This window comes from Hevea brasiliensis, chromosome 17, assembly GCF_030052815.1.
Source record: "Hevea brasiliensis isolate MT/VB/25A 57/8 chromosome 17, ASM3005281v1, whole genome shotgun sequence".
Lineage (NCBI taxonomy): Eukaryota > Viridiplantae > Streptophyta > Magnoliopsida > Malpighiales > Euphorbiaceae > Hevea > Hevea brasiliensis.
The window spans coordinates 10,647,156-10,670,714 of NC_079509.1; the positions used below are offsets into that span (position 1 = coordinate 10,647,156).

Genomic DNA, 23,559 nt, shown 5'->3' on the forward strand with positions numbered 1-23,559 from the left:
AGAAATTAATGAGCTTTATATATGAAGTTATAATTAAGTTAATGTGCCAAAATCAATAATTGAGGTCTTTTGAAACTATATGAATATAATATATACCCAGAAGATTTCCTTATGTTAGTGTAAAGAAAAGGGAGATGATGGTGATTAAAAGAGAAAAATAATAAAAAAATAAAAAATAAAGAAGAAGAGGACACCGGGAAGGTGGTGATTGATGTGACCTCATCTCCTTGGAATATTTATATGCAGTTTGGTGTCTCTTTCAGTAATGAAATGAGCGAAATCATCATATCTCTGTCAATGTAAACGGGATTCGTCTTCTGCTCGAATAAGAATTGTTGATTCAAAAATCGTCTTCTTCAGGTTTCGCTGTGACCAATATCAGCACCACTGTTCAGATTTTGTTTCAAATTCCACCCTTACAAGTATGGGAAGAACTCCATGCTGCAACGAAGCTGGGTTAAAGAGAGGTGCATGGACAGCTGATGAAGACCAGAAACTCATCGCTTATATTCAAGAACACGGCGGAGGAGGGTGGCGTACCATGCCTCAGAAAGCTGGTTAGATTCTTTACTCATCATTAATCGTTATTCTAGAATTGTTTATAGATATATATCTTCTGGGAAATGTAATTTGACCTGCGGAGGCAGAATTCTTCAGGGATGTGGAACTCACAATGTGAGATCTCAAAAGTGACTGCTTTCTAATTTCTTGAGTTGATTTCTTGATGATGTGCAATAATAGGTCTCCAGCGATGTGGGAAGAGCTGCAGATTGAGATGGGCTAATTATCTTAGACCTGATATTAAAAGGGGAGAGTTCAGTACGGAGGAGGAGAAAATGATCATTCGACTTCATGCTACTCTAGGCAACAGGTAAAAAAGGTTAATTCCTGTTAGAACCCTCATAGCGTAGGATTACTTATCATAATCCAATTTCTAAGTAGAATTTTAAAATTTCAATTTGAACCCTGGTATAGTTTTCTTTCTTTAAATTCTCCATAATCTCATTTTGTGCAAGTAATGTGCAAATTATAATTAAATCCAATAAGTTAATTAACGCTAGAATATACATATATATATATAAAATAAAGAATACTTGGTTTCTTAAAAGCATATTTCGTAGTCTGGTTTCACACCCACATGGGCATAGTGTTCCTCTTCCATTAGATATCTGGTGCGAATTTTTTAATGGTTGATCATAAATGCAAGTCTAAAATCCTGAGGTTTATCTTGATTGACAAATGAGTTATTCTCTATTTTATTGATCATGATCGAAATTCTGATTTTAGATCGCATATATATAAATATTTTTTCAATTTTTTTAGTTCTGACGCGGATGATTTGCCTTTAATTAGACTAAAAAAATAAATTGCATGAAAATTGACGCATGATAATATTTTATGGTAATATCAATAAATAAATGTAAGTCTCATTTAATATAATGGTAAGAGCTTACGTCCACATTGGACAAAAAGACGCAAGGTCTTCTGCTTTTAACATTGGTACTTGAAATATGTGGGAAAAGATTTGCTGTGACGCCAAGTAATTTGATTTTTTTGTTATTTTTGTTTAGGTGGTCTGCAATTGCGAGGCATTTGCCAAAAAGAACGGACAATGAGATCAAGAATTATTGGAACACACATCTCAAGAAACGACTAGTTGATAGGGGCATTGATCCTGTGACTCATAGGCTGATTACCTCATCATCCATGGATAATCCCTGCAACATGGTTGAGGAAAGAAGTGACTCTGAAATCAGGCCAATCCAAAGGTCTATCTCAACTTCAGCTAAGTTGATCAACCAAGTATCTGCAAAGTTTGCTCAAATGCAGCGTAAAGAAATGACCACCACAGTCTCAACACCTCCAACTTGCCTTGATGCAATCAAGGCAGTTTTGCTTAACTCAACTAAAGATACCATTACTTATAGTGGCAGCAGCGGCGGAGGAGGTGGCGACAATGGTGATGATAGTGATGTTGAAATGATACCATCTAGGCCTATTTCACGTTCAAGTCGGATATTAAATAAAATGGCTACTAAACTAGCACCATCAAAGAGTCTCGACTTGCTTAAGAATAGGCTTAGCGTTCCATCAAAGCAATCAATGGCAAGTAGGAGTGTTTCTGATACTAGTACTACTGGTGGTACTTACAATAACATTGAGTCTCCCATTTCTATATCAGACCTTTTGGAGAGCATGCCAACTTCATCTTCTGCATGCGAATCATCTGAACTTACAGGAAATTTAAGCATGGGTGAAGATCAAGTTAACGAAGCATTCGCAGTTCTTCATCAAGCAATGGAGTTGGAGACCACCGCCACCCCAGAATCTCCTATGTACACAACCAATGAATTAGAAGAGCTTTTAGGAAATTATGGAGGTGATCAAGATGGGGCAACTATTACCAATGATGTGACCAAGAGCAAGGCATGTGATTCCCAAGTTGCCACATCTATGGAACCCGCTACTGACTTCATTGAAAAATTCACAAATATGCCTTTCGGTTGCAGACCTAATGAGTACTCCACCACCAAAGATAATTTCTATGGTGAGGAGGAAAGCAATGGTGGAGCACTGGAAGTGAATATGAATTATTGGAATGAGGATTTTGATTGGTTAATTACGGATTGCAATAATTGATGTAGGGAGCACACTTTTTGATTGATTACTTTCTTCCTACATCGAAATCAAGTTTTGTTAGTCAAGACTGTGCTTGTCACCACCTAGTTAAGTATCTTATTTCTAGTCCAATTTCAGAGATCAATTTCTTGAAATTCTCTTAACTAGCTCTCTCTCTCTCATACTTATTCACAAGGCTTTAGTGTCTTCTAATTCAGATGGAAGGCAAACGTAAGAATTTAAACTTTTAATTCAATTCTTAGCATGCAAGAAATGTTTCACCATTTAAAATACCACTGGTGTAATCGCCATCCTTTACTTGAGGGTTAAAATCTAATATCGTTTTGATGTTTCCTGCAGCAAAGGCAACATGGATTAGACAAGTCACATGCTCTGAGTGATACTAAACTTCCATATTTGCAATTGCAGGCCATGAGCAAAAATGCTATTTTAATTTATTTTTTTCATTCAAAAAGACAATGTGTACAATAATGATAATGTTTTAGAAGCAGTACAACTCCAGCTAGCAGACCCAAATTACGATTACAATTTTTTCAATGGGTTTCTCACAGATTTTTCAGTTCATTTGTCTCTAAACAGAATTCGGACTCTGGGCATACTGAATCTATTTTGGAGTGGGACTCATCAAAATGAGTTTGAGCTTAAAGTTTAAATTATATTCAAGCTGGCCTCATGAAAAATGGGACAACCCAAGTTAACGGTTGATCAAAACCAATCGGGCTGCAAGTTCTCTAGGCCATATCCAATCCCATAATATATAAGACAGTACCTGAAACATTGGATAAATGTACACAGGAAAAGAAAATTTTTACTATAATTGCAACAAAAGTTGTACCTTTGCGCACTACCGAGCAACTTAACAAGGAAAACCCATCTCTGTTTCTCAGTCCACTTTCGTCTAGCGTGACCGGTGGTCATCCCCAACCACGAAGGGTTGGGGAAGCCTCTTTACCAGTCGTAGGGAGGTTTCCTCCCTCTCCTTCTCCCAGATCTAGGTGTGGATTGTTTTCAGTGTTTATGTAGATGGCGCTTATCAAGTGAGGGAGTTTGAGAAGATCTGCATGTTGTAGTTGTTGTGGTTCTCTCTTAGGGTTATCCCGTTTGGCTGACACTCTCAAGGATGTGGAGGTGTTCTCTATCTTCCGTTCGGGCTATAGGAGACTAAAATGCCAAGCTCTTCCACGCCCATTCCCGAATTCGTCCCGCTTCTTCATGGCTCCTAGCTCTCCTGGCTGGAGTGGCTGCTACCAAGCTTACATGCATATGTTTCTCCATTTGGGATCTGTTCTTCAAGGCTGGATCTGTTTTGTGTAGATTCCCAGCGTTTGTGCTTTGATGAATGATTTGCGGCCTGGTTGGTAGCTAGAGGTCTCACGTGTACCCGTTGGCGTTGTTGCTGGGTCTTCCAGGTCTTGGGTCAGATCCTTCAGATGGTTTTTAGGTCTAGGATTGCTATGTATGTTGAGGCCATGGGCCTTCTATTTTTCTGGGCCTGAGTTAGGTAGGGTTTTAAGAGTGCTAATGATTCAAACCAAATAAATCAAATCAAATCACTTTAATTCGATAATTTAATTTAATTTTTAAAATAATTCAATTTGATTTAATTTTATATTATAAAAATTTTAATTATTTCTATTCGATTGGATTTTAAAAGAAAAAAATTAATTAAACCAAATCCAATCAAATAATAATTTTATATATTCAAAATGAACCAAATCAAATCGAATCAAATTTTAAATTAATTTATTTTTATAAAAAATTTATGAATTATATATAATTTTATATATTTAAATTATTTAATTTCATTGATTAATGATTATTAAGTTCAAATTAAAATCACAATTAGATCAAATAACTTAAAAATCAAGTCTAAATTAAAAAAATTAATAAAAAACCGATCGATTTAAATTGAATCGAACTGAAATAGAGCGATTCGATTTGATTCAATTTTTTATCCATTTCGATTCGATTCAATTTTTAAAATATATAATTTAATTTTCATGATTCAATTCAGTTCGGTTCGATTTAAACCGAATGCTCACCCCTATTCACTTGTGAGCTCTAAGCCTAGAGTGTTTGTTCCTTTGGCATACTTCCTTTTCGGTTAAAAAAAAAAAAAGGTGCTGGATAATAAAAGTCTTCAATATATATATATATATATATATATATATATGTGTGTGTGTGTGTGAGATTCTTAAATTTCCATCAATGAAATCAACAACAATGGTATCATCAGTAATTCTTGGTGATGATATCATTGACAAAGTTCACTTCAGCAGTGAGGAATAATCAATCCTATTCAGCTTGCTGTTTTTGTCTTGTTTGTGCTCTCTAAAAAAAAAAAGGGAAGGAAAAAACACCTATTTAAACTATTCAACCTAGCTTCATTGCTAACAATATCAATTTTTCAATTTTTATAACGGCTATTTGTCGCCAATTCAAGCTTCAGAACTACCTGATTTCGCAAAATCAATCCAGCACCGACTAATCAGAATCTGAATCTGACATCGGCATCTGGTAAGCATCTTTTGGTTCCATATCTGTTATGGAAGGAGGCATATCCCCATTGGATGCATTCCTTCTCCTCTCTCTACGTTTTTGCATAATTTCATCCTGTAAGAAGACAGGTCACTAGAATTACCTTGAAAGTACTTTACAAACAAGGATGCAGAGAATCAGATGTAGGAACTAAAAATTGAAGGCAAAGCACATACAATTAACAATTAGATGCGTATGAAAAGCTGAAGCATCTAAACATGCAGCTAATGCATGACAAAGAGAGATAAAAGATATAACAGCATCTGTAAAGTTGATCTAAAATATCGGAAACAATTAGAATTATGCAGATAATGACGACTTTTGCAAGCGTGAAGAACGAACTATGCAGATAATGATGACTTCTGCTAGCATGAAGTAGGATGACTTTCACCTTGCTAAGGATCATTGCTTTACAAAGATGTTATTTGCAAACTCCGTAGACAAATGTACTAACATAGCAAGAGCTTTCATAAAACCCTAAATTCCTGATATGTATAGTGGTTGCACACCATGAAAAAAAATGCACACCTATAGATGGCTCACTTACCTTCACATTTGATTGACTTGGTTGACTTAATTGACTCTGACGAGTTTGTTGATTTCTCATCAGCCACATAGTACCAAAAGACATTAATGCTGCCAAAAGTAATATTGGGCCAATCCTTGGATCTCCCATGTGATCATAAGTTTTGCCTATTACTTTAAGGAGAATGTGCTTGATTCCCACACTTCTGGATAGAATGCTTTGGACACCTTTTGACCAGATAGGATCTGTGTCTTCAGGAACAAGGTCAGGAGTTTTTGTTTTCTGCATTGGGAACAAATAAATGTTAGAGAACACTCATTAAGAAACGTATCTATATACTCCAAGAAATATTTCACATCAAAGTATTAACCATAACACTGTGTAGGACCACTTCCACCTTATATCTATTATCAGATGGTTCTTAAGGTCCCACCATGATACACATTATCTTATCCGTATCCAAATTTTGAAAATAAGATTATTCTAATTACATCTTGGATAATTTAAAATGTTATGACACAAGCGCACCATTTTAAGGTATTGGTTCAACATTATTAATGCAAACACAGGTCCAACAGCTTAGACCATACAACCAGATGTTAACCCAGTCTCTTATAAAATCTGTGTCCCTAATGGAAGGACACATTCCAATGTCTCATGGTGCACAAAAAACTTTACTAGTTAAGGTTACCAGCACTTTACACCCCACTTCAGATGGGAAATCAACACTTTGACATAGTTAGGCTTATTTTCAGAGTTGCTAATAGGAAAGTTTTGAAGCTTACAAAGAAGGGGAGGTCCCTGGTTTCGCCATCCCTAATTGTTCCCGAGATCCATTGAATGATCTGTGCCAAAATTAAAAAACAAAGAAACACAATGAGAAAAGAACAAGCATAAATCATAGTTTCCTTCCCTTTGAGATTCAACTCAATAAAATGGACATGACAAAAATGATGCTATAGATCAATTAGTGAATTTTAAACTAATGTACAAAAAAAATTACTATGAAGTCTTTGTACCTGTGGAATTTTATCTGAACCATTGTACCTTGCCACAAGCTGTGATGCAGGATCTGCTTCCTCGTATTCAAATACATTTTTCCTAATCCTGACATTATCTTGAGTAGCATTCCTTTTGTAACGTACAATAAATAACCTAGGTACATCAGTCAGATCCCTCCTTGGTCCACAGGTATCATAGCTGGTTTCTGAATGAAGGTAGAAGAAACAATATTTCTGGATGAAAATAAATAGTGTTAATGGATTTGGGCCAAAATGATGGAGATGGTTCATAGCTACTGAGAGCATATTGCAAAGGTTCATAGCTATCCTTATTGTTTTTGCAACTGATTTGTAAAGGGGGAAATGGACTGTGAATTTGATAAATGTGATACTGGTTATTGCAATAAAGAATTTTAGCAATTTACAAGTGAAACATTCCACAACATATCTCGCTTCATAAGATAACAGGGCATAGAGTTCATAGAGATCACAAGTCCATCCCCTTGCCAATTTAGTTATGCATGATGATTTTTAATCATTGAGGCCAAGCCTTAGTTGTAGTCGTGGCCAATTCATGACATTTAGGTACACAATTAAATGCCAGTCCAATCTAATACACCATAACTAATGTCATGACATGCATAATCTTCATGATATTAGTGACCAGCTCTTATTATGTGTATTCAACAGAGCTTAGTGTAAATTAACAGCATAACCAAAAATAAGTAACAGAACTCACTTGTTGAGCTTCTCCATCAAGCCAAGCAAATGTCAATCGCCTGTTTTTCAGTGCAGTTGACAACAGTAAAGATTGATCTTTATCAACATCACTCAACTCTCCATCATTTGATAATAGTTCTTGTACCCTGCGCATGGTCTATGAACTCATGTTATTCACTCTATTAGATACCACAGATACATGGACATTGGACTGCGTAACACAAGCTATCACACAGCACAATACAAGTATTCAAGACAGCACCATGCTCCTACAAAAAATGTTAATAAAATAAAAGATGTATTATCATAAAAACTATTTCCAACAATGAACATGACAGTTTTTCCATGTAAAAATAAATACACTTCAGTAAATGGGTGAGGAAAAAATGGGTACCAGATCTACAAGTAATTCAGATAGTTGCACAAGTTTAATTATCAGTAACAAACATAACACGTGGAGATAAAGATTGAAGGTGCGTGCATTTGGTAAATTCTCCTGAATAAAAACAGCAAATTCAATCTTGGCCTCCATGAAGTATGGCTTAACTGATAAAAGATAATCTGGATAAAAAGTACTTACTTCACGCATCTTGTTGAGTTCTGAGCCCAGTCTTCCTGCTAGAATAACACAATACCATGATATGGTATTGACTCCATTACGAGAATAGCCTCGGGCATCACAACCAAGCTCCATTGAATTAACACTCCTTAACTGTGGAAGTTCTGAAAATGCAACACATGAAATTAATTACAAGAGTCAGATTATTATAAGATTGTGTAGTAGTCTTGTGTAATAGCCCTGTATGATTAATATGAGAGTTTCAGAATTTTATGAAAAGTCAAAAATTGGTGTAATTTTATTTAGCAAAATCATTACAAAGCCCTTCACTTTTTTTGAGATTTTGCTATTAAGCCCTTCAATTAAAGACATATCTTATTGGATCCTTGAATTGTTTAATTTGGTACTGTTGAGTACTGATTTCATTACAACAAATACAATATTGGCTAATTACCAAAAATTTCAAGTTTTTGAATTCTTTAACATTCGTTTCTAATGCACACACACACACACACACACACACAGACATATAACTAAAACATTTTGTTAAATGAATTGCAAATATTATTTCTAACCTTGATATGTCATGGTTCTATCACTTGATATTAGATCATTATTCTTTCTTAACAGAGCTTCAGCTATTAATGAAAATTTTGGCAAACACAATCAACTATTGTGCTTAATATAAGTTCTAAGTTAATAATAGTAGCATCGAGAGCAGTAACATCAACTGGATTTAATTCATCCCGGTATATAGAACATGAACAATTCAAATGGCAAAGTAAGAATTCTAGAAGAAGAATTGGTAACACAGTAGCAAAGCCAACAAAACTTTCTGGTAAGTGGCTGATCAATGAGACCCCAAAAGAAAAGTATTTAGTAAATCTAGCAACATCATATGTGCGAGTTATCAACTTCTCTGCAAAAGACTATTTACAACATTAAGGTGTCATTTCACTAAATATGAGTGATACCAGTTAATTAAATTAACCAACAACTACTTGCGAATACCTTGCTGTTTATTTTTTTCCATGACATCTGCAAACCATGAAGTGTTGAATGATCCTGCACAATAATACACAAAGGTAAGCCCGCTTCATTCAAAGAAATTATATAACAAAGTTTTATAGGTACCAAAAGCAAACATGAAAATATAAAGAAATACATACCATGGAAAATGACAGGTTTAACACCTGGATCTTTCAGGAATACAATAGCAGGGGCAGATTCCACCTCAAACCTATAATTCATTTCTTTTATTAGTAGAAGCAAGAATAGGGGTAAAAAAGAAAGCAAAGAAAGTATCTCCAGTGCATGCTAGGAGTACAGAGCATAACAGTCTCTACACATACACAAAAACAAAAATAAAATAAAAATAAAAATAATCAGACGAAATTTCCTGCTGCTCAAAACTGAAGAGTCTGCAGCCATTTTTCTTTCCACTTCTCCACAGGTTTCCCTGTTTCAAAAGCCCTCAGATTCTTCTCACTACAAGGCAAACACAAAATAGCCATGGGAATGGCATCCTTTACTTCTACAAACTTTACAGTATAAACCTTTCCACAGTCGATGCATCAAATTCCATCTCCATATTCTAAATATAAAACTGGTTTGCAAGCATTAAAAAGTGTCATCCAATCACAATGATGAAGCAAGTGAATAACACTCCTTTTGCATAAGGAAGTTGCAACGCATTTTCCCTTCATCAAAATTCTTCCCCACAAGGCTTTCCAATAATTGAGAAAGAATTTTGAAGGCACTTCTATTCCTGAAATAGATCTCTATGGATAAGAAACTTGTTTTTACTTCTATGACATCTGACCAAAAAAAAAAATTGTTATAAGATTCCACATAAACTCCATTTCTTCATCAACATCCATTTAATTTGTTGTGACATTGAAATCAACCTCACCCTCCTATAGTTTTCTTGAATGGTAAATTGACTAGATCAAAAAGAAATCCTAATCTTGAGTAGCTCCTGTTTCTTTTATTTCTATACCGGGAAAAACCAAACCCGTAGATTTTGGCCAACCTAACTAAGCAACTTATCAATACTGATCCGAGGCTCCCTAAGGGCATTGAATTAAAGTTAAATCCAGAACCAAGAGTTTTGATACCCTTATCCTCCTCTTGCATGTGCACTCCAGACTCATAAAGGGCTATTACCATCTTCTAGATCATCTCCCTCTCCCAAACTCCTAGGTTCCCTCTAACCAAAAAGTTGAACCTACTAGGATTATCATTTTTATAGAAATAATTGTTATCCAACACAATCCCATTTCAAACAGTTGAATAATGCATCAATGATTAAGAGGTGAACTCTGCACCAATCATGCCAAATGAAGGGAGTATCATACACCTCAAAAGAACTGCAAGTTAAAAATTAAGGTCTGCCATGGTGTTTGTTACACAATAAGAAGTAAAATGTTAAATAGTTTTCCCAATTTAAGAAAATAAAAGATGTATTGGTGGTATCTGCCCAAAAAGGAATCAGTACAACAGGCTAAAGAACACAATAATAGGCTCCTTATGAAACAATATCCAGCGTACAATTTAGTGAAGGAGAAAGCACATCCACTTACGTATTCCACCACAAGGAGAAATCCTCCTCTCGCCATAGCACAAATGCAAAACAGGCATAAGCCCAATAATTTTTTGCAGTTTGACGTACAAATGGAGTAGCACGCACTCCTGTTTTTGAGAAGAAAATGACTTTTACCTGTAAGTTGGAAGCAAAGCCTGGTATTAATATTATTATAGGTTATTGTCACCAAACCACATGCAAATCAAAGAAAGGCTACTAAATCTCAAATGTATGCCAGACTGACCACTAACAGATTCATATTCATTTTTATTTTTTCAACTCTTTTCAGAAGGAAAAAATTGGGAAGTAAAGGCTGGTGGCAAACCACAACCCAGAAACCCAGTGCCATCAGGCCCTATAAAGTAAAGGCAGCCCAGAATGAGAGTACCATAACACAATGATTAAGTCTTTTCACATAAGCATTTGTTGCAGTAGTCAAAATATTGGAATTCATATGCATTTATTGTCTCAAAGAAAAACGGAGGGGCAAGTGAGGAAGAACTACCTTGTGTGGACCACATTTTGCCAGAAAATTCTTCCCCTGATATCAAAATATAGTTTCATGTCATTCCAACGGTAGGTAGACAAAATAACAAAAAGAAAGTCAGTAGATATGCAAAAGAGAAAATTAATTATACTTCTTATTTAAGATCATAAGATACACCAAAAACAATTTAGGCATATGCATACACATGGCTTTAGTTATCCATGAACAGAAAATTTAGCTAGCGTGAAGGTTTCAGGCGGATTATCTCATAAAATTACACCGCACAATCTGCAGATGTATGGTAATCAGTCTTTCTAATTCATGACACTGAAATCAACTTGTACTTACAAGGATCTGATATTAATTTTACCTACCACTGGTCTGGCTCCAACATATATTGTTAGATTTAGTCTAAGATGATTTTTCCACGGATTTTTCTTTCTGCTTTTCTTTTTCCATTTTTTTAACCCACAGATTATTCCCTGAGATTGAATTAAAGATTACTGCAGTTTCCAAACTCGTTTCACATCCTCTCACTTTTAATAATCTCAAAGATTTAAATTGTCATGTCTCAAAAGTAACACCAATTCTGCCAAGCGTGATTAACACACTGGGTGCACTTCCAACTTGTTCTTTCTATGCCTACCAATTTTCAACACTTGAAGAAAATTTTAAGAAATGAGATACTACATGGCTAGCAAGCTACATGGAACACTTGGCAGCAAATTAAGGAGAGGAGGCAAAGCACCAGAAAAGAAACAAAATGCTTTTGCATCATCACTCATAAGACAGGCCAAAAGAAATCAAATACATTAAGAATATCCACATTCTTATAATTCTTTATGTTCCATACAGATACATTGCCTTATTAGGAGAAAAGTAAAACTGATAGGCTAAAAAAAGAATTATTGTGAAATGTTGAAGGTGGTCCATTTATCGTGTTTTCTTCACACAGGCTTTCACGCGTGGTCCATTTAATTGTGTCCCTAATATCTAAAGTAAAAAAGAACAAAGATTTTATTTTATTTTATTTTATTTTCAAAACAAGAATATGAATTTTAGAGAATGGCTACAATTTACCAGTGACTCCTTGGAATAATACAAAATGCGAGGTAAACCAAGTATGACAGTTGCAGTCCAATCAGTAACAGCATCGATCGAGAGATCTCCCTCATACCTAATTCAGAAGAAAAAATTTAGTGCCATTCCACTAATATCCAGTAAGCAAAAACATAAGAGGAGGGTTGCACATGATACTCACAAAAGATTTTGGATACATCATATTATTAATGTCAAAAAGCTTTGTGTAAAGCTTCCACAATATATTAAAATTTGCGATTTCACTTTCCACTTTCCAGCCCAGCTCCTCAAATATAGAACAAAAATAAAAAGCTTCTATTTTACTGAACATTTTTTTTTTAATTGTGTCTCCAACTGCCAACTCTTACTCACCTAATAAGACAATCTGAAGTTCTACACCCCGGTGGAAAAGCCACTAGTGAAGGAAGCCCTGTAATCATTTCTATCAAGTTAAAAACAAGAAACAAGTGCTGCAGTAGGCTCTAGAGCCTATAACTGAAGATACTGGACAAAAAAGGTTCAAATCTATGAGAAGCATACTTCAAAGCATCAATTAAAAATGTCTAGAAACAAAAGCAGTACATAACATAAATTAGAATAATGAGCCTCAACAAAGTGACTAGAGAGCTTGAAGGGGAAAAAAAAATTGACTCTTAAAATGCATGAATGCCTTTTGACAGTTCAGCTTATTCTCATTCCATCAATCCTATAATCACACTAAGTTCACGCTACAAGGTGCTTGTAGCACAGTAATGGCAAGCATTAGGTTCAAGCATTCACTACCGCAAGACAGCCAACCCTCCCATTGAAATTGCAATACTGGAAGCTACACGTGAGTGCTGTTCCATTGACATATCAAATACTAAATAATACTTTTAGAATTAACATAAAAAACTTTCCTTTGAATAAAATATGACTAAAAATAAGCACTTACCATTCCTAAAGAAGAAATGCCCTGTTGGTTTTCTCTCAGCAAGGGACGTTGTAAGTTGCACATCGCCAAGTTCCACCATACCAGTGTTTGCAACCCCTTCCAATAAAGAAGCTGAATGTACAGACAGTAGAAAATGAAATCTCAAAGAGTTAACCACATTGCATGTTATTAAAGATGGAGAATCAATGCAAGCAGAACCTTTTACAGGTCTAGACTCTAGATAGAGTGCAAAAAATAATGAATGACATTTTTGAAAAAAAAAAAAGGTAAGGTAAAATTTATTTACATTTCCAGTGAATATATTTTTATATGGAAACTATAAATAGATAAGCAAAATTTCAAAGCAGAAGTAGAAAAGATAACTTTCCAACAGAGAACTTTCAAAAACTTTGACTACAAAATTTTGATGATTATAACATACTGATTTCTTTCCAAGAATTAAAGAATTGAGCACTGCGGCTGCTCCCATCTGAATATATCTGCAACCAAATTTCAACTTGAAGTCAGCTAACAACAAACAGAATTAGTTCTCGACTACACATATATAACATAAGATTGTATTATTTCATGATTGATACACCTTTCATAAACTTCATATACATGCGGTAACATATAGGAGAGCTAAAAAAAAGCCTTTCTATAAAAGGAAGGGGAAAAAAGAAGAGGAACAAAGCCGAAACTTATTAGATTTATCCATTCAATTTTGATTTCTCAACCAAAAGTGCAAATACAAATGCCAACTGTCACAATGCATGGAAGAAGGCAATTCCTCTCTGTCAAGAACAAACACGCATGCATGTGCATGCACAGTGTACAGCACTTCAACTCTTAAGTTATTAATGATCATCTATTCTACCATTTAAGAAGTTGCCCTACAATTCCACATTTTATGCTCAATGTTAATGTTATACTGGTCTCAATGCATATTGCTATATTTGACCCCAATTATATTGACCAACCTCTAAATCCCAATTAGTAATTACAGAATTGAAAAAAAAAAAAAAGTTTCATAGAGATCTTCAATGATCAGAATATACCACTTTTTTTGAACATAGACTTTAAAGTGAAACAATATCATCTATTCTACCATTTGAGAAGTTGCCCTACAATTTCACATTTTATTGTTAAATGTTAATGTTATACTGGCATTACAGATTTCCGAAAATTTAACTCAAAATCGTTTAGAGTGGAGAAAGAGAATCCATATAACCGACCCCAATAAATTTTTAGGATAAAGGCTTAGTTGAGTTGAGTTGAGTTGAGTTAAAATTATACTGATCTCAATGCATGTTGCTATATTTCACCCCAATTATACTGACCAACCTTTAAATCCCAACTAGTAATTACAGAATTGAAAAAAAAAAAAAAGGGTTTCACAGAGATCTTCAATGATCAGAATATACCACTTTTTTAGAACATAAACTTTAAAGTGAAGTAGACAAAAAGATACTTTAGTGAATAATTTGATTTATGAAATTAACTATATTTTGATAAATGTATTTTATTGGAAAAAGGGAACAAAAAAAGGCCCTAACACAATGCATATTCTGATTTAAATAATGCATTGAAAAGTCATGAATAATCATTATACCTCAATGAGCCATGTCTTAGAATTAGTAAACATAGACCCGAAGTTCTCAGATGTAACAACAGTAAGAGCATGATCTCCAGGATCTGATATCAACGTAAGATAATCTATTGATTAGACTACTTTAATGCTTTCAAAAAATAAAATTTGTGTGCTGAGAAATGTTTGGTTTAAAAAAATATATAAATGGAATTTTTTTAAAAAAAAAAAAAAAAGAAAGAAAGGCCTAGGTATGTGATCATTACTAACCAGAATATGTAGCTTCTAGTAAGGGAAGTCCAATGCGTGAAAAGCTTTCCCCAGCATATTGCTCTTTGAACTTGTCAAGAGCAAGCTAGGACAAACAAATTTCAGGTCACGAATAAAAAATGCATAAACTGGGAGACAGAGGAAAGTGTTGGGGATTTGGGAACAAACTAGAAGTATTTTAGTAGCAAGCAATATTCCAGGAGTCAGGTACTCACAAGTTGCTCATCAATGCCAAAAATGTCGTAGTCCCTTTTCCACAAAGGATTCGTCAACAACTCGTAAGCATATTGAATCTGACACAATACAACATAATCAAAACAATTCATTGCACATAACAATAAAACATAACATAGCAATAATCATCTCACAATGTTCAGTAGATCAAAGAGGAAAAAAGCACTTGCTTCAGTTATAATATCGCCCTTTTCTATTCTATATAATGAACATACGTTGGCGATCACTGTAGCCTAATGAGCCTACCGTTTCTATAGGATTTTATTTTCTTAACACTATAGTAGTAAAAAACATATGACGAAGTATGATGAAATGAGGATGAGCCTTTGATCAAGGAATTCAAATTAACTGACCTCTAAAAAATTAGCAGCAGTAGGAACCTCGATGCCTGAATTCCTGTAAAGAAAATTTTTTTTCTTCAAATTTCAGCAGTCACAATAAATAAACGTACCAACAAAAGAAGCAAATCAAGAATTTGACGCTAAAATTAAATGAGAGAGAGGATTCACCACTTGGAAGACAGTTTCTCGTAAGCATTTTTCACTTCTTCAATGGAACTATAACTTTTAATGCCCAAAACTGCACAAACTCAAGGTTAATAAAAGAATATCATAATATGTGTGAATAATCATTGATCATAATACTGACCATCGTAGTGAGAAGGAGGAAAAGAGCGAGGAAGAACAACGAGCTGATAGAAAATAGCGAGGGCGAAGAGAAAGAGAGGCACAGCGTAGGCTTTGATCGGTGATAAGAATGAAGAGCTCGCCGCTCCTCTTAATCCTCCTGTAGCCATTGCGAAACTTTTCTTGCTACTATCGGGGCCCCCCGGAGAGTTAGTCAGCGTGGAGTGGACTACAGGAGAATAATCTTAAGAAGGCGAGAGCGGGAGGGCAATTACTTAAGCCCAAGAAAAGCCCAAAATTAGTTAAGCCTATTTAGCCCACATAAACAATCTTGAAGGGCAAACTTGTAATTATGTCAAAGAAATGGCTTGCTGTTGCTACAGCAGTTTGTTGATCTTTTTGTAGCTGCTGCCTGCTGCCGCTGGTTTCTCGGTTATCTTGCAGAAGCCTTTTGGTCGTAGTCTTGAGGTAAATTACCTAACCCTTTTTTGGATCTCTTCTCTCAACCGCTTCAGATTTCTTAATCCTTATTTTGCAATGGGCCCAATCAAATTATCTTTCTCTAATCAATGGCTTCTCTTTCGGAAAAAAATAATAATAATAATAATGGCTTCTCAAATTGTAGTTTCTGTAACTGGGTGTGGTTGGATTCTTGAATATTGAATAGCGGATTAATGGTGGGATATAATTTGCATGTTGGTATAATGGGATTTTGCCAATATAGAAGAGAATTGATGTTGGTGATGTGTGGTTGAATATTTCCAAGTTCTTGTTTGTTCTGTGTTTCTTGTATATGTTGCCTACCTTTTTAGTGGAAGTAGCATAGGATGACATCTGGGATTGGTTCTTTGCTCTCTTGCATTGAATCTTATTGTAAATCAAATTAAATTTGATTGCCGTGGAAGTATTTGGTCTTTAGTAAGTTGGATTCTGAAATTACCAAATTGCTTTATAATTTAGGAGTGAAATGTAAATATGAATGGTGAGAATTCAGAGGATTATTTTTAAGAGAAAAAGGAAAAAAAGAAAAATGAAAAAAGAGTGACATAAGAGATACATTGTTAGAAAACAATTTTCTATGTCCTAGGAGGTTTGAACTTTTAAATTTCAGTCTTTCTTTATGCTGTTTTATAATAAGGTCTTATTAGGTTATTCTAGCAATGGGGAAGGACTCAAAACCAAAGGATGCAGGAGGGAAGGGCAAAGGGAAGCAGGCAGGAGGTGCAAGTGATGAGAGTGCTTCAAAGGGTAAAGGGAAAGCTGGAAAATCAGATGGACTTGGCACCTGCACATATGTAAAAGGTTTTTCACCCCCACCCTGACTTCTTTCTCTCTCTCTCTCTCTTTTCCTGAAACGTTTCTTTGTATTACATGTTTTGAAATCCTTACTATCAAGGCATTTATTTTGGTTTTTATTTGCTTTAGCAAGGCATATCTTATGTGAGAAGCAAGGTAAAATCAATGAAGCATACAAGAAACTGCAAGATGGTTGGCTTAGCAATGGAGACAAAGTCCCACCTGCAGAGTTTGCAAAGGTGAATCCACTAGATTGCAATCTTAGAATTGTTTGACACTTTAAGATCTACTTTGTTAAAGATAACAGATTAATATTTTTTTCCCAACTACTAAACACTTACAATAATCTTATGGGTCTCTTATTATGTGAATTCAAGAAAACCAATTGTCATACCAGAACATTTATCAATTGTGCATATATTTACATTAAATTAAATAATCAATGAAGAGAATCCTATTTGTGTTATTTTTATAATGTATCATATTTTTGTTTAGGTTACTGGTTATATAATTTTAGAATTCAATGCTCTCAGTAAAGTTGAAAATCTTTATAAGGATAAATTTCAAAGTTATAATTTGCATCACAGGGACCAGTATTCAATGCTCAAAACCAGTGAAAATCAGGGGTAAGGGAATTTAATTGATTTTTTATGAATATGATAGTACCTTGTTTCATTGATCCACATGATATAAGGGTACAAAATAAAATGAACGGCATCAGATCATTGTACAAAATAGAAATTATCAGATCAGAGTGTTGATGAATATGATGTGCCACTGCTGCACTGCCTACCTTCTTGTTCATGTTGGTAGTTTAACTTTAACTAATAGCAACCTATGTTCACGCTTTACACTTAAAAAACCTAGCTGAATCTTCCTCAAGGTTGGTTCTAGGTGTGAATCTTCAGTGGTTTAATGTCATTAAATCTAGGCATTGCATGGGAATTTTAAGGATGATGAAGAAGGAATCTAATGAAGGTAAAAGAAAGGAACAGAATGTAAATGAAGGTTAATTTTAGGTTAATGGGTTTAAAAATGTTTAAAAGCTCTATTTACATCCTTTAACTTCCAAATTTAGAGGTTAAGAAAAATGGAAGAGGTTAAAGGATCCTTTCATATTAAAATAAGGGTAAATAACTATTTGTTCCCTGAGATTGGGTCATAATAAATTAATAGGTCCCTACTGTTTGAAAATCAAACTAATTGGCCTATGACAGTTGATTTAATAAACCATTTGGCCCCTCCATCCAGTTTTCCATTAGTCAATCGTTAAAAAATCAGTTAAAAGGTCTAAAATATATGTGAAATTCTAAAAATACCATCAATTAACAGTTTTTATTTGAAATAATTTTTTGAAAGAAATTAGAAGAGGAAAATTTTAAAAAAATGTTTCTTTTTATTGAAAAATAATTTTCTTTGTTAATGAAGATATTTTTAGAATTTCAGGTGCATTTTAGACATTTGACTACCATTTTATCTGTTCACTAAAGAAAAAGTGGATGAAATGACTAAATAGTTCACTAAATCAAATGTCAGTGACTAATTAATTTGATTTTCAGACAATATGAACCTACTACTAAACCTAATCTGAGGAGTAAATAGTTTTTTCACCCTTAAGGTAAACTCTCAAATAAGATTAATAGGTTAACCTTATTTTTGAGCCTCTGATGTGGATTTTCAAGTTGCCGTTTGATTTTTTTGGTGGACTGAGCCAAAATGATAACCATATTGTTTTATTATTTCGTATTTCATGAGTGTCTATCATGTAATATCTTTTCAATTTCTTTTCTCAGCTAGCAGCAGAATACTCAGAATGTCCTTCTGGGAAGAAGGGTGGAGATCTTGGGTGGTTTCCACGTGGAAAGATGGCTGGTCCATTCCAGGAAGTTGCCTTCAGCACGGCTGTTGGAGCTACCAGTGCGCCATTTAAATCAACGTAATGAGTTTTTGGCATTTAATCCTTGGTAGCCACTTTTTGTAATTCTAGATTCCTGCTGCATACAATTGGTTGACTAATTCTAAATTTTTGTGCAGTCATGGATATCACATAATCTTATGTGAAGGGAGGAAGAATTGATGGAATGCAGCATTTGGATCAAGGGGCTCAAAACTAGTTACTTGTAGATGGGTATCGACATTTTGTACTTCGGAAATCTAGGTGAGGTTCGTCAACATTTTGATGCTTGAATACCCTACTAAGCAAGATTATTCAAGATGAATATCCGAGTGTTTTGATCTGTTTCTTTTTTTCCCCTATGTTCATCTACAATAATGATGATATATTTAAGAGAATTATGTGAAGCCCTTGTCATACGCATATCCTTTGATCAGTACTAATTTTGAACCCTATGCTTCATCAATTTCCTCTTTTTTCAATGTCAACTTACCATGCACTCATATTGTTTACCAAATATATATATATATATATATATACACACACACACACACTTAAAGCCCTTATAACTAAGCCTGGGAACGGTCTGGTTTCTGGTCAGATCAGACTGATAATTTTGATTTTGATGGTTGGAGATTTGAGTTAATTTTTTTGAAAAGTGAAAATTTTATTTTTAATTCAAAAAAAAAAAAAGAATATATATATATATATATATATATACACACACACTTAAAGCCCTTGTAACTAAGCCTGGGAATTGTCTGGTTTCTGGTCAGAATCAGACTGATAATTTTGATTTTGAGGGTTGGAGATTTGAGTTAATTTTTTTGAAAAGTAAAAATTGTATTTTTAATTCAAAATTGAATTATATGATATGATTTTAGTTAGGGCTAAAAAAGTTTTAATCAAACTTAGTTTTAGCCGATTTTTTTTTTTTTGGGTAGTAAACCACAGGCATCTCCTAGCCTAGAACCGACTAGGGTTGAGCAGATTTCAGTTCAAACTAAAAAATCGAACTGAATCGATTCAATTTGGTTCAATCGGTTCGGTTTTATTTTAAAAAAAATTCTGTTATTTTGGTTTGGTTCGGTTTTAAAGAGAAAAAAATCGATTAAACTGAACCGAACCGAATAGTAATTTATATATTCAAATCGAATCAAATTGAATCAAATCAATTTTTGAATTGATTTAATTTCAGGGGAAATTTATGAATTATATTTAATTATATATATATATATTATTTAATTTCATTGATTAATATTTATTAGGTTCAAACTAAAGTTAAAATTAGACCAAATAACTTAAAAATCAAGTCTAAATTGAAAAGTTAATTAAAAATAAAAATCGATCGGTTTGAATCGAACCAAACCAAAATAAAACAGTTCGGTTTGATTCGATTTTTCATCTATTTTGATTCGGTTCGGTTTCTAAAATAAGTAATTTAGTTTTCATAATTTAATTTGGTTCGGTTTGATTCAATTTGAACCAAATACTCACCCTTAGGTTAGACTTAATCATGCTCGTACTGGAAAGGCCTATTATGGGAGTAAGCGCTCTTAGCAGGGATTTTCTTCATTTACAAGGATGAACAATCAACCTTGTTTAAGGCATACATAGAGTCTTTTGCCACTCTTATCAACCTTGTTGATTAGTTTTAGCCAATTTTGATTAAATTGATTCTAGTTCAAATTCTGATCACACCCATATCTACATATAACGCCCTTGAGCATTAAGAAAAAATCTTGCACATGCAAAAAAAATAAAGTTTAATCAGAAAAGAGATAAATAAATAATAAAAATGGGCATAAAACTTTGAGCGACTCTAATTCAAAATTTACTGATACAATGCTCTAAAAAAATAATTTATTCCAATTAAATCAGTGCCACTATTGCTACTGAAGAATCACGGGAATTATTACCAAAAAATTAAGATACACGAAAATGTATTGCAGATTTTGATGTACAACTTAAAAACAATATGGATAAGTATGATCACAACAAGCACACTACCCAACTGGCTATAATCCATCGTTAGCATTAACAAGTTTGAGACCCCAGCTCATGTCCTCACAGTGCTGCACATGAGGTACCAGTGCACCAGTGTCGACCCCTCTCCGAGCCTTGCAGTCATAAAATGGAGGTGCATGGAAACAAGGCTCCATGGACATTACTGGACCACAGGGTGGATCAGGGGCTGATTGATTCACAGGTTTGTAGAGTATCCATGGCTTCAACCCTCCAAGACCTTGAGCCACATAGCCAAAGGTGGACCAAGAGCTTGTGACCAGCACATCGGTTAAGCTCAGTAAATACATTTCTGCCCATGCCTTTCTGTTGTGAATCTGCTTTTCTGTTTGCTGATACTCTTCATGACTTGGCTGGTAAATACCAACTAATTCCCCTGTCGTAGATGGATGTTCCCAGTACATGCTTCTCATCTTCTGAGAGTACCAAGAATTTAAAGATGTCACCAGAACAGCTTTAGACTTGGTTCCAGATTGACTGGTGATGAGATCCTCCCTGTTGATTTCAGGCAGCAGATTCTCCTTCACAGCACAAGCTAGGATCTGATCCAACACATATTGGAACGGACCAGCGCCAGAATCAAATATTCTGATCTGGATGCCTACTTTTTCGTTTGCTTTAGCTAAATAAGCGTGATAGTATCTAGTAATAAGTCCCCATACTGAATTTGTGGGGTGAAATAGATATCGGCCCAAGAAGTGGAAAACTGTTTCCTTATTTGGGAATAGATTTTTCAATTCTTGCTCAAAAGATGGCATCAAGAAGAGAGATGGAACGAAGTAGTTATCTGTTTTCATTATCAACCAAGGTATTTTCTGAAGAAAATCTTGATTTTCATCGCAGAAGAAAAGCTTATCTTGGTCATCATAATCATGAATTAGATGGAGATACACATGACTTGCTGGCTTCAATCTATTTACATTTTTAGAAATGCTATCCTTCAGCATTCTTCCATAACAGCTAGGAGAACTCTGATTAAAGCTGTTGAATTGACCTTTCAGGGGGAAATCCAAGGGAAGAAACCAGGATACCTCTGGGAATGGTTCGCAAAAGAGATCGACCATGTCAACTCCAGGATCCACAAGTAGGACTCGGTTTGTGAGAAGAGCATAGAGAAATGCTGAAGCTAATGTCAGAATCCTATTCCCTAGTCCACTAAAGGAGATCCATACCACGTAACTACAATCAGAGAGTTCAGGCTGATGTCCAGACTTCAGTTGTTCAAGCGTTTTGTTGTAGGATTCTGTACGTGGTCCACATTTTTTATGGAGAATTTCGTAACTTCGCAACCTAGAAATGAGGTAAGAAGAGGGCTTATGTGGTAGTTCTTTGCGATAAGCGACTGATTGATACCTGCTGAGACAGGTTTCTTCACTGACCGTAGCAGCAAGGAGACCACCTAGTAGCTTGTGCTGAGGGACCCCGGCAGGCTTTGAGAAACCTTCTGAACCTAGGACTTGATAAAATGGGGGATCAAACATATCAGCAAGACAAACAGGAGTCTCGTACCCTCAATGAAAAAAATCATGTTATGCACATCATGGATCATGATTAGCAAGTAAGTTTCTAAAAGTACACCTACTAGTAGAAGTCCTCTGTGCTACAATAACTTGAAGATTATTCTGATGTGCCAAAGCAAACACATAGCAATTATTCCTTTAAATCATAAGTCAAACACAAACCGGTATGGCCATAAGTAAGGTATGGCCGTAGGATATGATTGACAAGAATGCCTGCGTTGACGATTTATCCAAGTGGAAGGTATCATAGAAATTAAAAAGAAAGCAAATATGAACATTAGACAAGGCCATTACAGAAACGCCATGATTTATGTACAGGTGGCATTTATGCTAATATAGCTCTAGATCAAGATTAGCTGAGCTATCATAAACAGTAGTAATTAGCTTTTAGATACAAAATTTCAGTTTTTGAAGCAGCTTCGAAGATTATACTCTAGTGGTTCATTTATAAACCCAAGAAAAAAACCATTATAAGAGCAAAAGCACTAGCAGCACATAGATCACAATGAACTGCAAAAGATATATCTATAGAGGGGGGGTGGGGGGTGGTGGAGGGGAGGGGATAGAGCCATTAAAATAACCAAAAAGCTAGTACCTTTTTCTTCTTCAATTTCAATAACTTTTGGTTGTGAAGATTCCAAAGCACTATCAGATGGTGGGTCTCTAAGAACTACAGATGCTGAAAACACAACTGAAAGAGCCATCAAAAGGACCACCAAACCACCCATAACTCTCATCGGGTTAAACCCACATTTTCTTTCCGTCTCCCCCACAGTACTCTGCCCATCAGGATCCGAGCGGTTCCCCGGATTCCTCTTGAAGCGCTTCATATTTGATAATTATTCATTCGTTAATCGGGTAAAGTCACTTCAGGGTCAAAAGGGTCGCTTGAGAATGGTGGATTTTGTGTTAGAGCGAGGGACGGTTCGAGCAGAGAAGAGGAAGTAGAGTGGAGAAGATAGATTGTGTCGGTAACGTTAAGAGACGTTGCAACTGGAAACATGTTGGTATCACAGTTCACTCGCAATTGCAATCGCATGATGACAATGGCCTCTTTT

General features: G+C 34.9%; 4 protein-coding genes across 5 annotated transcripts; 2 read left to right on the forward strand and 2 right to left on the reverse strand.

The window, feature by feature from the left end:
- Positions 1-153: 153 nt before the first annotated feature.
- LOC110656995 (transcription factor MYB29) lies at positions 154-2,774 on the forward strand. The gene is made up of 3 exons (XM_021814021.2): positions 154-557; positions 742-871; positions 1,572-2,774. Exons 1-3 carry the CDS (start codon positions 425-427, stop codon positions 2,638-2,640), a joined length of 1,332 nt encoding a protein of 443 aa, XP_021669713.2. The 5' UTR covers positions 154-424; the 3' UTR covers positions 2,641-2,774.
- Positions 2,775-4,869: 2,095 nt separating this feature from the next.
- Positions 4,870-15,993, reverse strand: LOC110656993 (uncharacterized). Its single transcript, XM_021814017.2, has 20 exons — positions 15,789-15,993; positions 15,650-15,719; positions 15,494-15,536; positions 15,122-15,199; positions 14,907-14,991; positions 14,661-14,743; positions 13,491-13,548; positions 13,070-13,180; positions 12,508-12,565; positions 12,136-12,232; positions 11,074-11,109; positions 10,567-10,703; positions 9,154-9,224; positions 8,996-9,049; positions 8,006-8,148; positions 7,445-7,582; positions 6,724-6,939; positions 6,490-6,549; positions 5,726-5,986; positions 4,870-5,253 (listed from the first exon to the last, which is right to left on the reverse strand). Exons 1-20 carry the CDS (start codon positions 15,934-15,936, stop codon positions 5,125-5,127), a joined length of 2,076 nt encoding a protein of 691 aa, XP_021669709.2. The 5' UTR covers positions 15,937-15,993; the 3' UTR covers positions 4,870-5,124.
- A 96-nt stretch (positions 15,994-16,089) lies between these two features.
- Positions 16,090-19,422, forward strand: LOC110656994 (uncharacterized). Of its 2 annotated transcripts, none has more exons than XM_021814019.2 (5): positions 16,090-16,234; positions 16,915-17,068; positions 17,192-17,301; positions 18,856-18,998; positions 19,097-19,422. In XM_021814019.2, exons 2-5 carry the CDS (start codon positions 16,927-16,929, stop codon positions 19,137-19,139), a joined length of 438 nt encoding a protein of 145 aa, XP_021669711.1. In that variant the 5' UTR covers positions 16,090-16,234; positions 16,915-16,926; the 3' UTR covers positions 19,140-19,422. The 2 variants fall into 2 exon arrangements, with proteins under 2 accessions (XP_021669711.1, XP_021669712.1); XM_021814020.2 differs by having other exon boundaries at positions 16,105-16,234; positions 16,925-17,068.
- Positions 19,423-20,849: 1,427 nt separating this feature from the next.
- Positions 20,850-23,530, reverse strand: LOC110656992 (galactoside 2-alpha-L-fucosyltransferase). Its single transcript, XM_021814016.2, has 2 exons — positions 23,097-23,530; positions 20,850-22,437 (listed from the first exon to the last, which is right to left on the reverse strand). Exons 1-2 carry the CDS (start codon positions 23,329-23,331, stop codon positions 20,975-20,977), a joined length of 1,698 nt encoding a protein of 565 aa, XP_021669708.2. The 5' UTR covers positions 23,332-23,530; the 3' UTR covers positions 20,850-20,974.
- Positions 23,531-23,559: the final 29 nt, after the last annotated feature.